The sequence below is a fragment of the Phocoena sinus genome, chromosome 2 (assembly GCF_008692025.1).
Source record: "Phocoena sinus isolate mPhoSin1 chromosome 2, mPhoSin1.pri, whole genome shotgun sequence".
In the NCBI taxonomy this organism is placed as follows: Eukaryota; Metazoa; Chordata; class Mammalia; order Artiodactyla; family Phocoenidae; genus Phocoena; species Phocoena sinus.
This window is the reverse complement of record NC_045764.1, coordinates 24,295,374-24,311,138: the sequence shown is the minus strand read 5'-3', so window position 1 is coordinate 24,311,138 and position 15,765 is coordinate 24,295,374. Positions and strand designations below refer to the sequence as shown.

Sequence of the window (15,765 nt, the reverse complement as noted above, 5' to 3'; positions counted from 1 at the left end):
TCCCGACATCGAGAAGCTTGAAATTTAGTTAGAAAATGACAGAGATGTGATAAATACAAGTACAACGCTGGCAAAAGAAGTCTGGACAAAACACAATATATCTGGTTGTTCTGCCTTTACAGTTTGGCTGGTGTCCCACTTTATTTCAACTGTGAGACAGAGGACATCAGACAACCTCAGAGCATCCCCAGGTACTCACTGGTCCCCTAAGTGCCTCTGAAGGGACTACCAGCCCTGGGAAGAAAGCACAACCTAACTCTGGAAGAATCAAGCATCGCTATTTAAGAAACACGACTGTACAGAGCTGCCTTAATATTGGTCATTGGCAGAATGACGAAGGTTCTCTACAAAACTGAGGTTCTCTACGAAACAGATAAGTGACAGAGTATTAATCTATGGAAGGAGGAGAAGGTATTATTAATTGAGAGACAGAAGACAAGGAAAAAGAACATTCGATCATCTTAGGTTCAACTCATCTCTCAAATGCCTCCTGGATCTTAACTCACTGCCCTCTGTCTACTTTAGAGGTTAGAAGCATTGCCAATTACGCTGTTACAATTTAGTATGTGCTGATCGCAGACTCCCAAGACAGCTGATGCTTCTTGCCAGCCCTGCTTCATTGGATAAATACACCCCACACGATATAAAAATATGAAGAATGTGGCACAGGGGAGAGGGAGTTCAAACTAATTAACACAACACAATTAAAATGCATTTGGTGAGGATTTTCATGTAAGAAAAGCAGTGCCTCATTTCCTGTGCAGAAAACTAATTCTTACAGCCTGAGTTCCACAATCAAATGCTCCAGGAATTTCCCTAATAGTAGGTCATCTGATCCTCAATCTTTAATCCTCCAGTTCTTTCTTTTTGCTTATGTTGATATGAAAAAAAATGGACAAAAAAACCTGATAATGCAATTCAACACCCCTCCACATTTTTTTTAAGTACTAAAATCTCTGAGTGCATCCTACACAAAAACACTGCACCATATAATTTTTTCAGTTCCAACATGCCAGTTTTTGGTCCGCAGGGACCTCAAACATTGCATAGGCATCTTTTCAAAGGCTTCAAATAATTTGCATAATTTCCAAGAACAGGCTTCAGGAAAGTCAGAGGAAGGTTTTACTTAGTACTACATTCAAATCAATATATAATGACCTAGGCTTTAATTCCTTTATTCATATCAGCATGCTACGTTAGGCTAAAAAAAAATCCAATGCAGTTCATCATACTGTTCCTCTTTTTGTTTTACGAAAGACCTAGTGCTCACATGTTCGTTAGATAATTACCCTCATTATATTAGTTTCATCTAAAAATGTACATTAGGATGCCAGCATTTATTAAATCAATAGCATTACTATATTTCAATTCCATTGCACTGAATTAAACTCAGCCAATGAAATATTTATAACAAAAAGGTAATAAAACATCTATAAGCTGAACACTAATAAGCATTTCCATTTTTTTACTTACAGCTGTAAACAGCAATTTTATCAACTAGTCCTGCATTCAATCAAGTTAAAAAATAGTCATGAGAAAATGAAGTACTATATACTTCAACCTGAACCACAAGAATTCATAACAGGCGATTATAGCAGGATTATTTCCACAGTAAGTCCAAAAACTGGTACACTGGTTGTTTTAAAACAACGGGGGCAGGGCTTCCCTGGTGGCGCAGTGGTTGAGAGTCCGCCTGCCGATGCAGGGGACACGGGTTCGTGCCCCGGTCCGGGAAGATCCCACATGCCGCGGAGCGGCTGGGCCCGTGAGCCGTGGCCGCTGAGCCTGCGCGTCCGGAGCCTGTGCTCCGCAACGGGAGAGGCCACAGCAGTGAGAGGCCCGCGTACTGCAAAAAAAAAAAAAAGAAAAGAAAAAAAACAGGGGCAATGAGGATGCCTTTCATTAATACTTATGCACCATAAAAGCATTGTAAGTGGCAAGAAATTCAACCTTACTTACAGCACCACTATGAGAAAAAAACAGAGCCTATGCTGTGGGTACAGGTAAACAGTGATTACACTGTCTGTTCTTAAGCTTAGTTACTTCTCTCCTAATGAGCTAGGGTATCTCCACACGTGTCCAGCCTGAGGGCTGTGGGCTAAAGAAAACCACAGTCGGGGCTCTGGGGGTTAGCTTTTCCCCAGCCTCACACACCACTGCCAGATGCCGTTGACAGAATTATTGCTGGGTGTCCCCTTCTACTGAGAGCCCTCAATGCAACTGAACTGTTGTCATGGAAACAAGGCCAATGGCCCTGAACTGTCTCCCCGCATGTGGAATCCAGCTTTCAGAGGGAGAATGAAGAGTCAGTGATGGGCAAGGTTGACTCTGTGTCCTGCCCTTTCTGGACACAGCAGGAGCTACTGAAACACAGGGGCTTACATCCATCTGCGTTCTTTCTGCCACAGGTGGAGAAGATTCCCAATGGGAAAGTGCCAACTGCCAGCCAGCCTGGCACAGATCTAAGAACAGTGAAAATCTCAGGCATCGTCCTCAAATCCCGGCTGCCCTTGCCTTCCATGGGTCAACCTACCTCCTGGTAAGAAAAGCACCCAGTCTCTAGCCAGGGTTTATCCACCTGGGCACTGCTGGCATCCTGGGGCAACTGATGCCTTGTTAGTAGGGGCTGTCCTGTGCACATAGCATGTTCTGTCCATCTCCAGCTTCTACCCACAGATGCCAGTAGCATCTCTCCCAGCTCTGTGTCATCATCAAAATGCCCCCAGACACTGAGAGAACTGCCAGATCCTCCCCCGTTGAGAACCACTGATTTAGATACAGTTAAGCTTAAAGTCGGTTAAGATTTGAATTTGGGTCCTGCTTCCACCATAGGCTCTGTGTGAGGTAGGACAGATCAGCTTCTCTGATTTTCCTGAAGTTACAGGAAGACTAATAATACCTGCATGTCGGGTTATCGTGAGGATAACGAGATTAAGTGTGGGGAGTGGCTGGTACCATTTCTTCATCCTGTCTGGGCTCAACAACTGAAGCGATGGTCCACATCGCTGCAATGACTTTCCACTGGAGGATGATGTGGGCGTCCAGGTGAAGTCTTCACGACTTTATTTGCGTTTTTATTCTGTACGCTACCCTGAAGGGTCTGAGCACGTTAATATACTGTATATTCCAAAGATATCCCAAAGGTGTGTAACTTACTACAGGAGAACGAGGAATTGTGACGCGTCAGCCACGCCCTGCTCACCACCCCCCTGGCTGACGGACCTGAAGTCTCCCAGGAGCCCTGGAAGCTCAGAAACAACCAAGGTCCAGCAAGTGGACTAACTTGTACAAAACCACATGGGAAATGATCAAATGTTCCACATTCCTTTGCAAAGGCGCGTTACGTGTGCCATGTATGCTTGTGCTTAATCTGAGCACAATCAAGATGATTAGGCAAAAAGTAATTCTGTTGGAATCTGGAAATCTCTCCACCGACTCCAAGCATGACATGTTCTTAAATACTGGGGGGGCCTTAAGTCAGGTTTCTACTGTTCTAAACTCATCCATTCCTTTTATTTAATGTTAAACACAGAACATTATCTATTCATGTAAAAGTTTATGTGATTTGTTGAAACAGACTCACAGACATAGACAACAAACTTACGGTTACCAAAGGGGAAAGGGGGCAGGGATAAATTAGGAGATTGGGATTAACATATACACACTACTGTATATAAAACAGGTAAACAACAAGGACCTACTGTACAGCACAGGGAACCATATTCAATATCTTGTAATAACTTATAACGGAAAAGACTCTGAAAAAGAATATATATGTATAACTGAATCACTTTGCTGTACACCTGAAACACTGTAAATCAACCATACTTCAAAAAAATTTTTTAATGAAATAAAATAAAAAATTTTTAAAAAGGACACACACACAAATGAACACATGTAAAACTGGGGCCATCTGAGTAAGATCATGGATTGTATCAATGTCAATATCCTGGCTGCAAAACTGTGGTTTTTTTCCAAGATGTCACCATTGGGGAAAACTGGGTGAAGAGTAGGTATATGGGGTCTCTCTGTATTATGTCTTACAACTGCATGTGAATGTACAATTATCTCGATAAAAATTTCAGTTTAAAAAAAAAAGGTTATCTGATTTGTTTATGTGGGTTCTTCTGGTTATAAATGGAGCTGGAGAAGAAACAGGGGGCAGAGTTTCACCTTATCCTTGACTTTGTGCCATCGACACGGAAATTCATTGTACACTGGCTGCCCACGGAAGGAAAGAGAGAACTCGCAGGACGGAAGGATTCCCACACTTTCATTTACACCTGAAGCTCACACAAACCTCTGCACCAGGGGGCCTTTCTCAGGCAGGAGGGAATATGCGGAAGGTTCAGTAGCTGGGGACCCATCATATGTGGTCCTCATTTTCCATTAGATTTTAAACCTCTGTAGACAGAATGAACTTAAACTTCTCTTTACATCCATCTGCCTACTTGAGATCCTGCAATTTACAACTGCCTATCCATGAAAGAAAAGATGGAGATTAAAAGTACGACCTAGGGGACCTCCCTGGCAGTCCAGTGGTTAGGACTTCGCCTTCCAATGCAGGGGGTGCATATTCAATCCCTGGTCGGGGAGCTAAGATCCCACATGCCTCATGGCCAGAATACCAAAACATAAAACAGAAGTGATATTGTAACAAAAAATAAAGACCAAAAAAAATGGCCCACATCAAAAAAGAAAAAATCTTAAAGAAAAAAACAGTACGACCTAACCTACAAAAAAAAATAATCTGTCCGTGTTTTGAGGGGAAAAAAAACCCTGCCTCCATACAACTATACAATCATTTATTATCAAATCATCCACAGAAAAAAGAATTATGATCAATTCTTAATTATTCTAACTAATGGCGAGCAGCATGGAAAATCTAGAAGAAATTAAAATATGCTATGACAATCACTTTGAAATGCATCTGCTTCATAAATAAGAGATCGATGTCCCCTCCTCGTATCCCAACACCCATGACATGAAGTTCATGCAAATATTATCTTGCTTTCCCTGAAACCCAGGAACTGGAGAGAGCTGGAATAATCAGCGGCCAACAGAAGCCATTTGGGAAGGATAACTCACAGCTCAGATAACTAAGAGTGGACTGTATTTTTAAATTCTTAGTGTTTAGAATTAAAAGCAAGTCGCTATCTAGCAGATGCAGGCAGCAGTGTAGGGGGCCCTGAAATCAAGCCATTGTTGAGTGAACTCTTTATACATCTGGCCTTTGCGATTTTCATCGTTACCTTTACTGTTGGACCAAAGTTGCCCTCTTTAGCAGGTCTCACCAGATTTTTTCCAACATGCATAAAAACATGATGTCCCTGTGGCGCTTTCTGAGTTAACGTAATGCGTGGGCTGCAGTTCAAGAACCCAGAGCACATGAAAAACAACACAAACAAGCCCCTCCTCTGGTTCCTGAAAGTGGCAAAGGATGGGCATGACACAAACTGAACATCTCTGCGATTCACCATCCCCGAGAGACTTTAACAAACCTCTCCAAGTCTTTAAAGAGATGAGAAGGACAAACGAGGGAATGGCAGAGGGCAAGCTCCCAGGTCTGGGTGTTCGGGGCCAGAGCTGGAGGTAAGCCAGCCTGGGACCAGCTGCTGGGCAGAAACTCAGAAGTCAGGTCAGCAACACCAGCAGGATACAGGGGTCGAGCCACCCGTCCAGTCACAACATGACCTACTGTCTAAGACAGACTCTCTTTCAAAGAACCACTGGGGTTTCAGTTGGTGAGAAGGAAATAGCAACCAAGAGTCACACAAACACTTACTGCTAAATTATTTGGTATCAGACACCCTGCCAGGTGGGACAGGGAATATCATGCTCAAGAAATTAAGTTCTGGCCCTACATAGGTGGCCTCGAGCAAATTCTGAGAGAATCCAAGGATCCCAGTACCTGAAGGCCAAACTCAGCTACGAGTTTTGTATTGCTGCTGTATTTAGCTACCAAATGAGAGCAAAAGTCGGTCACCATAGAAACCGCAACCTGACAATCTACGGTAACAGCGGCTCACACCCTTTCTTACCCCTTTGGCTGGACCAGATGGAATGAGAAAGGAAAGCTTTTCACTCTTAACCTTCTCTCTCTGGCCTGTAACCTAGGTCTCAGATGAGAAAATAGACAAGGAGTTCTCTCCTAAAGGCTGAATCTACAAATGCACCAAATAACAGATGTGGACTGTTCCGTGTATTATGAGCACAGCCTGAACACTCTCAACAGAGAAGAAATATGTGCATGGAATGCCTTTCCTTGTGCGTTTGTGTAAAAATATAATAATGGTCACATGTAGCATCTTTTTTTCTCAATTAGCCTTCTCTCAGCGGCCCCTTCCTTCTGTTTATTAAACATGACTTATGGGGAAAGCAAGAAGCAATGAAGCAAGTGAGACAGGAATCACTTGAGACCAAAGCAAGCTGAATTTAACTTACTGCTTTGCCATTAGTGGAAGCCCTTTATTTACAGATGTCAAGGGCACTTTTAATGCGTATCAGTTATAGATACACAATTCTGGATCCATTCAACCGCTACCCAAGTCAAAGGAGCCTGGGTATTTTTATCCAAGTACTGGACCAGGTACACTTTTTACTTGCTGTGAGTCCTGATGAAGTAAAAGCCTTAGTTATCATAACCTCGACTCCCTATAGCCTCCACCTTGGCCACAGATTTTGATGGGGAATTGGTCAGGGAGGCAACAATGGAAGGGAACGTGGCTAGTATCGTGGGTGTACGTGTCTCACTGAAAATCACATCTCTCCTCAGCCTCCAATGAAACGGAAATAACCCGGAAGCATCACGTCATCACCGTCCAACCGCATCCCATCCGTTCACAGCTACAATCATATCAGAGGAATCGCATGTGATATTAGGAAGGCATGCACAGCAGTGGAAAAACAGACGGAGCATAAGGCAGAAACCTGTCATTTATGGCCAAGTCTGTCCCTAAACTAACATGTTCCCCCCGGGGCATTCTTTAAGCTCCTTGTGTGTCCACTGATCTATGTGTTTAAAGAGGAAACAATACATACACCATACACTGTAGCACTTGACACTACGTTATTGTCAAGACCCTGAGAGATCACAGGGCCAGATGCTTTGAAAAGAAAAAACCCACAGGCAACATACAGGAGGCGATATTCCCTCTACTCTGTGATCACGTCCAGCAAGAAGCAAACATTGGCCCTGCAAGCTCACCTGCAATGGGGTGTCATAGAACGTGGGGGGTTTTATGCTGAGCTGTTTTCTTAATTTCAATTCATCCCTCATCTTCTTCTCGGTGCTCTCAACTATTTCCTCCACTTAGCCAAGAACTGGCCTGGGGTATTTTTAGCTGATCATGAAAGTACCAGTTTGGTACTGAACCCACCAAACAGGAGCCATCAAGCCCTTTGCTTCCTCTCTGTACAAAGTCATCCCTGTTATTCGGAACCGCTCGCGGGGACTTACTTCATTCAAGCTGTACTGACAACCTCGCCTGAGCCTTTAACTTTCTAAGTTGAGATCTGTACTTAGTTTTTCACTAACCTACTCAAGGATGGGTATCGAGTGCTCAAGATGGGCTGCACTGTTCAAGGCACCGGGTGGCGCAGTCATGAAAATAAACCATCTCCTTTCACAGAGGGTACATTCCAGGAAGAAGAAACAGACCAGACGCAGAGAAAGCAAACTGATGCAGACTATGTGGGCGGATAAATGCCGAGCAGGCTGTGGGGAGATGGAGGTGAGGGTGCTTTTTTAAATTTTAAGCAGAGACTTGAAGAAAGAGAGGGAAGAAGCCTTGAGGCATTGGCCAGAGGGACCACTTTCTAGGCAGTGTCACTGCAAAGGCTTGAGGACTTAGTGTGCTGGACGGACAGCAGGAAGCCGGCGGGTGGAGCAGAGTGTATGAGAACCTCGTGCAGCAAAGCGGCTCAGAGGGCACATCACACCTGAGTCACATCAGAAGCCACATAAGCAATGGAGTGACATGATCTGAATTTTGTTTTAAAAGAATCTGTCTGGCTGCTCTTGGAAGAACAAACTGTAGAGGGACAGTGAGTAACAAGCCCAGAAATAAATTCTGAAATGAATGCAAGAGTCCAGGGAGGATGACAGTTTACACTAGGGTAGCGGTGATGGACAAAGTGAAGGGTGATTGAACTCCGGATGGAATTTGAAAGTAGAGCCAACAGACTGTGTGAAGGGACGGAATGGAGGCGTGAAGAGAAGAACCAACACATGTAGCAGGCCTGAGACTGCAGGCCCGAGAAAGGTCTGCTTCCAGGATCAGGTCTTGGCTGGCCTATGGGGACACAGCTGATAAACTGAACCCGACAATGACATGAAATCTTCCCTAAATGTAAGAGTGGTCTACTGTGCCTACATGGTTTGTACCAACCATATGGTTTATACTGACCCCCCCCCCCACCAGTTTTCCTCTGGGAGTCTGGAAGACGGGTACGTGCTGGGCAAGATGGGTACCCACACAGCTGGCCCCCCGTGACAGCCCTGGGCAGTGAGTCTCTCACGAGCATCCCTAGCACATGTTGGCCCAACACGCTACGGGAGGAATTAAGAAGTTGCCTTGGGCAACTTCTCTGGGAGACCACTCTTGGAAGCGTGTGTGTGGGTTTCCAGAATTCACCCCATGAAACTTTTCCCTTTGCTGATTTTGCCATCTGTCTTTCACTATAATAAACTGTAACCGTGATTATAACAACCTTGAGTCCTGGTGAATTACCAAACCTGGCGGCAGATCTAGGGACCCCGACATAGAAGGCATGCAAGGATTATGGCCCCAGCTCACTGCTTTATTTAGAGTTCCTTCGACTCTTCTGCAAACCTCTAAATAGCTTCTTTGGTATTTCAAACACCAAAGGTTTTAAATATTTTGTTAACAGAAAGAATGAAAAAAAAATCCAAACGACTTCACTTTTTTAAGGGGTAAAAATGAAGAACAATTTCAGTGACATTTCGAATAATGTTCGTTCCTTGCAATTACAAGGTGTAGTCACAAATGAGATGCCCTGAAAAGCCCCCGCTTTCCCTGGGCTGAACATCTGTATTCCTCTAAGGGGAAAGTACTGTATTTCAATTACCTGGCAAATGAGGAACTGCTGTTTCTTATTTGCAGGTCTTTTTGATGTATATAGGAGTTGTCAGTGAAACTTCTGTAACTTAACATTTGCAAACAAGAGGGGTCACAAACGAAGATTACAATTTACAAGAACAGCAGAAAATGAAAAGTAGCAGTAATTATAAAAGGCTTATGAGCGCCTCGCACATGAAATACTACATTCGTTATAGTTAGACTCTGATTGTCTAGTCTCTCTTGGCCCTATTTTTAAAACTTAACTGAATTACCTCAAATCCACTCCTTATATTGTAGTAAATACTTAGTGAATTAGAACTGAAGCAGTATAAAAATCCCTGGCCAAAAAACTGGATTAGCCCTGTATTAACTTCGTTTCACGACAGAAACAAACTCTGAGAGAAACCCACCCTAGTAGTCCTTTGTGAAGACAAAGTAAAAAGCTTTTATTGAAATTGGGGCATTTCACTTTATGTGACAGTGGGATGTGTCATAAGTTAATCATATGATGGCTTGCAAAGGTAATATAATAAGTAAAAAAGAAAGCCAGTGAGAGACCTAGCTGATTTGCAGTGCAGGAATATATACTAAATATTTTTCTCAAATAAATTAGTGTTGATATACGGATTATTCTCAGCAAGTCTACTGGGTCTCTAAATAATGAGACTGGTTTACAAGAAAAAAATGTTCATTATTCATGTTTCAATAACAAAAAATATTTTTAAATCCCTTCCCCTTTTTTTGGTACTCATTTCATTAATTACTTATTTTTCTTCTGAATATATGTTTTGAAATTTACCTGCATTTTCCAAATAGGGAAGTCAGAATTCTCAGCAAAATATGGCAACCAAAGGTCACTTAAAGTGTTCTCTCAAATTAAGGACAATAAATCTCTCATTTTGATTAAAATGAAGCAACTGTTAAGAGAGCTTGAACCTTATCCCACGGCCCCATGCAATGCTTCTGAACTTAATTACCTCCATTTAAGTGGAATTACTTGGTAGAGAATATTACTATGTGGTTTCTTAAATTACTGTACATCCATGAAATGTGGTTGTACTGGGTGGAACAGCAACCCCTAAAAAAAAGGCATATCCACCCAGAACCTGCGAATGTGACCTGATTTGGAAACAGGGACTTCTGCAGATGCACTCAAGTTAAGCTGCGGTCACGCTGCCTTAGCACAGGCCCAAATCAAACGACCAGTGTCCCTAAGGGGGAAATTAGGACAGACGCGTAGACAGAAGGCCATGTGGGGACAGAGGCAGAGATTGGAGGTCTGCTGTCACACCCAGGAAATGGTAAGGACTGCAGGCAACCCTCTGCAGAAGTGAGAACAGACTCACGGGACAATGTCTCCCTCAAAGCCTTCAGAGGGAGCGTGGCCCTGCTCACACCTCGATGTTTACCTCTAGCCTCCAAAACCATGACAGAATAAACTTCCCTTGTTTCCAGCTATCCAGTTTGTGGTATTACATTATTACAACGGCCTTAGGAAACTAATAGTGGTTGTTCTCAGGATTTCAAAATTAAGTGTATAAATATTCCCTCCATACAAAGTCTGGTTCAGAAAATTGCCCCTTTCTTTTCTGTCAAATTGAAATAAAAGAAAACATTTATAAAAGCGTCTCACAAGCTCTAAGAACACAGAATTTTCAATTCAGCTAATTTTTATTTATTAATTGCCCATCCTGTAGGCCCTGTGAAAAATAGAAAATATTCAGTATCTACTCTTAAAAGCAACTACTGTATAGCACAGGGAACTCTGCTCAATATTCTGTAATAATCTAAATGGGAAAAGAATTTGAGAAAGAATACACGTGTGTGTATAACTGAATCACCCCGCTGTACACCTGAAGCTAACACAATATTGTTAACCAACTAAACTCCAATATAAAATAAAATGTTTTTTAAAAAGCAACCATTAATTATAAACAAAATACTGAGGACAGGGAGAATTCTCATGTACCCCATAAAAAGAGTAGTCTGATTTCTAACAGAAAAACATTAAAGTGAGGGAAGGAGGTAACTGTATTTTAGAGGAAAATATAAACAATTATGAAACCCTGGAATCGGGTCTAGAGAATTATGTAGAGAGTAACTGCTCAATAAACATTTACTGAGTTACTTAATTATTAGTTTAAAATATATGAGGATTATTAATGTTTGTATATTTTGAGTCTTAGTATTCATAGTTCTAAATAATAAGTGCATAAATAAGTGCATAAATAATAATAAATTCTAAAAAATAATTTTGTTATTGAAACATGAATAATGAACATTTTTTCTTGTAAACCAGTCTCATTATTTAGAGACCCAGTAGACTTGCTGAGAATAATCCATATATCAATACTGATTTATTTGCGAATAAATAAAGTTAAACCTGTAACTACATGAACTCAAAGTATTTCAAATCGGTGAGTTAAATGCATTTGTCCATTCAATAATTCATCGTATATTTGAGAAATATCTACTGAGTATGACTATAGCCAAGGAGTTATGTTTCATTGAATGAAAGATGTGGGAGTTTACACTACAGTCCAAGCTACAAGACTTTAAAAAGGGGAGTCCCACATGAAGACGGCTGACTAAAAACACACATTAATTTCACCTCTTCCTAAACTCTAACCAAAATTACAGTAAAGAATTTTAAAGACGCGAAGCCCCTTGAACAGAAACGAAATAGTAGCTAAAATGCAGGTGAACAAGAAGCAACTAATTTAACATATTCAACAGAGCCAAGTCCCAAGCCTCCTACAGAAAAGTTGAGACCCAGCCTAATGAACAGGGCAGGACCTTCAGGAGGCTCAGAAACCGGTAACAGCAGGTATGTCTGAAACTGGGGGCAAGTGGGAGGTGATAGAATAAGACAGCGTGGGGAGCTGTCTAGGAAGTAGTTGGACCCCAGGTATCCTCCCCTCCCTGACTCTACAGACCAGTGGTCCTCCAGTTTCCTCAGAAGAGGATGAAGCAGGTGGTCCCTGGTCTGTGGATACAGGAAAATACAAACTCAGCACGGAAACCCCAGGCTCTCTTCTTGCCACTCAGCTCCTAGAATGCGGGCAGCTCGACCTTGAACCCCAGGTGGGAAGTTGAAATTCTCCTCCTTGGAAATCAGCTAAAGAGGAAAAACCATCATACAAAGAAGTAGCCTCCATACAAAGAAGGTCCCCCTACATGGACCAGTCCTGCCCTCAGCTTTCGCATCTCCCTCCTACTCAAGAGCGCACAGTCAAGGGTTCTCAGATATCCAAGGAAAGCCTCTAGCAAGAAAGTTAGAAACTAAAAGCAACATGGAGGAAACAAACTACTCTGGGAAAAGAAAACTTTAAAAAATCAATACTTCCAACAAGATAAAGTCATGCTTCCAGGCTGCAAGAAGAGTAGGCCATAAACAGAGCAGCATTCAGAGAAAAAGCGCCAGACAAGTGCTCATAAAAACCCAACAGCACAAATGAGTGGAGGAAACCTCTGACAGTAGAGCAGAAACAGAGGAGACAATGAAAACCTGAAATGAAAAGAAGAAGAAAAAGTTACATAGCCAGCCCAGGACTACCACCTGGTCACAGATGAAGAAGACGACAGAGAAAAGAGAGGTGGAAGGCGTCATTTTAGAAGAAGCATCCCCAAAATTAAAGGTATGAGTTGCAGACACCTGGGGTACCCTGCGTTCTGGATGGAAACAGACACCTGCAAAGGCCTATCATCGTGAAATTTCACAACAGTGGAGAAAAGGAGAATATAAGATGCCCAAGGAGAAAAGGAAAAATGGAGCAATACCTCCAAATTCTTGAGAAAAGTGACAGCTGACCTAGAATTCTACACCCAAACTGTCAGGGAAGCATGAGGACAGAATCAGGATTCTTCCAGTCACTCGAGGTGAGAGGAGAGCAGGCTGCCAGCACTAAAATGCTTTGCTGTGTTTTATCATCTTTGTAAGCTGAGGACAAAATGCCAACGTAAGCTGGACCCAGATTGTTAACGGCACCTGGCTTGTCCTGACCACACGCTGAACAAGGTCCCAGGGACCCCTCGAGGTCCCGCTGCCTGGAGCGTTAGAGAACATTCAAGTCACTGCACAGAAATGCTGGGCTGGGCCTGTTCTGAGAACTGGAGCCAGACCCGTCCGCATTTCTAAGGGAGGTCCGGTACCTAGAGTTCAAGCTACAGTTTGCCTGATGACCCAACTAATTCCCTAAGATTAGCTCAGGACTGTGCCTACTCAACTCCCCTGCAAACTCTGTGGGAAAGCGAGGCCATCTTAGGACCCAGGCACTGTCCAGTCATCCTCCACTCTGGAGAGCAGGAAAACACCCTCTCCTGAAACAATCAGGGCTGGTCTTGTTTCTCGTGTTGTCAAAAGTAAGTCGTGTAATATTAAGGAAAACATACATAGGTAGTAATACTACAAGGAGAGGCAAGGAAATGGTTAACACCAAAGTTAGGGAGCTGGTTACCCACAGCTAGGAAAGGTCAGGTGGAGGGATGCTAATGGACCCGCAACTTCCTGTGTCTAGACAGGGGGCAGGGGGGATTTGTATTTCCACTATATCACTCTGTGAACTCCTCACGTGTACATTTCAAATGTATGTGTATAATATATTCCAAAATAAATATATTCATACTTTATTTTGAAATAAAATTTATTTGCTCAAGGGCAAGGATCACGATCACATTTACACATTTAAAATATCACTAAGGGGAACAACCTAACTGTCCATCAAGAGATGAATGGATAGAGAAGGTGTGGTGTATACACACACACACCACTACTCAGCCATAAAAAAGAATGAAATGCCATTTGCAGCAACATGGATGGACCTAGAGCTTATCACACTAAGTGAAGGACGTCAGGCAGAGACAGATATCGTATGATGTCACTTATATGTGGAATCTAAAAAAGTGATACAAACGAATTTATTTACAAAACAGAAAGAGACTCACAGGCATCAAAAACAAACTTACAGTTACCAAAGGGGAAAGTGGGGGAGGGATAAATTAGGAGTTTGGGATTGACAGATACACACTACTATATATCTCATAGATAAACAACAACAGGGCCCTACTGTATAGCACAGAGAACTATACTCAGTATCTTGTAATGACCTATAATGGAAAAGAATCTGAAAAAGAATACATAAATACACACACACATATGTATATATATGTATAACTGAATCACTTTGCTGCACACCTGAGACTAACACAACATTGTAACTCAACTCTACTTCAATAAAAGTGTTTTTTTAATATCACCAAGGCCACTGGGAAAAGACAGTGGACACCAGCTGTAGAGGTCAAACGAGTGACAAGCGTGGTGGGCTGGCTTCCGAAGAGGCAGTGGAGCCAGTTCACGAAGAGTAAATGCTATTTTTCTTAATTTTTATTTTATTTTATTTTTTGCAGGAAAGGAGGAGGAAAAAGAAGTTATCTGGTCAGTTAGCAAAAAAAAAAAAAAAAAAAGCCCAAGATAATGTTGCATGATCAGTGTGATTATTACTGCTAATAATAATTTAATAATTATTTTCAGACGAGGTCTTAAGTCCAATGTTGCCAATGAGAAAAGTGCTGAACAAGAGTATCGGTGATTCACCCTGCTAGGTTAAGGTTCTGAGCGAGGACTTCCTCGTAAATAAAATCCGGGAAGCCAGCGCCCCAGTCCGAGCCTCACACTCCTGCTGCAGGCAGTACCTAGACACCATTTTAATATCATTTTCCACATGAAACTTCTACGGCCCTGCAGAAATGTGCCCGCTCGGAACTGAAAAGCAGGTTTGCATCAGCTCATCACAAGCCCATCCACAAGTCTCCCAGGAAACGGTCCATGTAGAGCTGTTTCCCACCTACTTGAGCTCTAAATAGAGACCGTTTTATGGGTACCGCTTGCTGGAGGGATCACTCCTGCCCAGAACTTAATATTCTACACATCATATAAATTTTAAGCATAATTTTTAAGAGTTTTAAGAACTAGGTGATCTATTTCAGTCGTGGTACATTTCTTTCATTGTCTATTAGAGGAAGGCCTACTGCCCAACAGATACTCATATGAGTTTCTCAAGCCATCAAGAGAAGCATCATTTTCTATCATCTTTACCGAGCAAATACCAAAATTAGACTTGTTCCATTTTCTTTTGTTTCTTTGGTAAGCAGTGAGAGGGTGAAAATGAGATTTCCATAATAATACAAGGTGGAGGAAAAAAATGTAAACCTGAAAAAAATTTAAGACTCAAATTACCTTATAATATCCTTATTAATTACTTGATAAAAGATTTTAAGCATCATCTTGGAATATGGGTATTTGGAAGGATTACAAAGCAGAGCAAAATGGAACAGATAACATTTTAAACATTTTAAACGAACACCGGCCAAGAAGGTAGCTTTTTAAATAGTGGGAAATGATTTGATGTGGGCAACTTTTTACACAGTTTATTCTCGAAAAGAGGAGAAAAACTGCTATGACTCTACGTCTTACCTTAAACACTTCCATTGGAAGAGGAAAGTTAGCAGCATCAATAAGGGATTTCTCCAGAGCACATTTCCACTCTGAGTCCATCTTCAAAGGATAGATTTCTGTATCAACAGCAAATCACATAAGAGTTTAAGGGCTGAAATGTTCTACTGGGTGGTTCTTTCTCGGATTTTATCTTCTCAGGATTTCATAATAACTTGGCAGGCGCAGCAA

The 15,765-nt window shown here is 42.1% G+C and overlaps 1 protein-coding gene across 4 annotated transcripts in view; it reads right to left on the bottom strand.

Moving 5' to 3' along the window:
- The window catches only part of SFMBT2 (Scm like with four mbt domains 2), a 213,189-nt gene that overhangs the window by 87,806 nt on the left and 109,618 nt on the right, over positions 1-15,765 (bottom strand). For all 4 annotated transcript variants that reach the window (XM_032623494.1, XM_032623493.1, XM_032623495.1 and 1 more), the window contains one exon: positions 15,556-15,653. In XM_032623494.1, the coding sequence (XP_032479385.1) occupies positions 15,556-15,653 (98 nt within the window). The remainder of the gene's footprint in view (positions 1-15,555; positions 15,654-15,765) is intronic.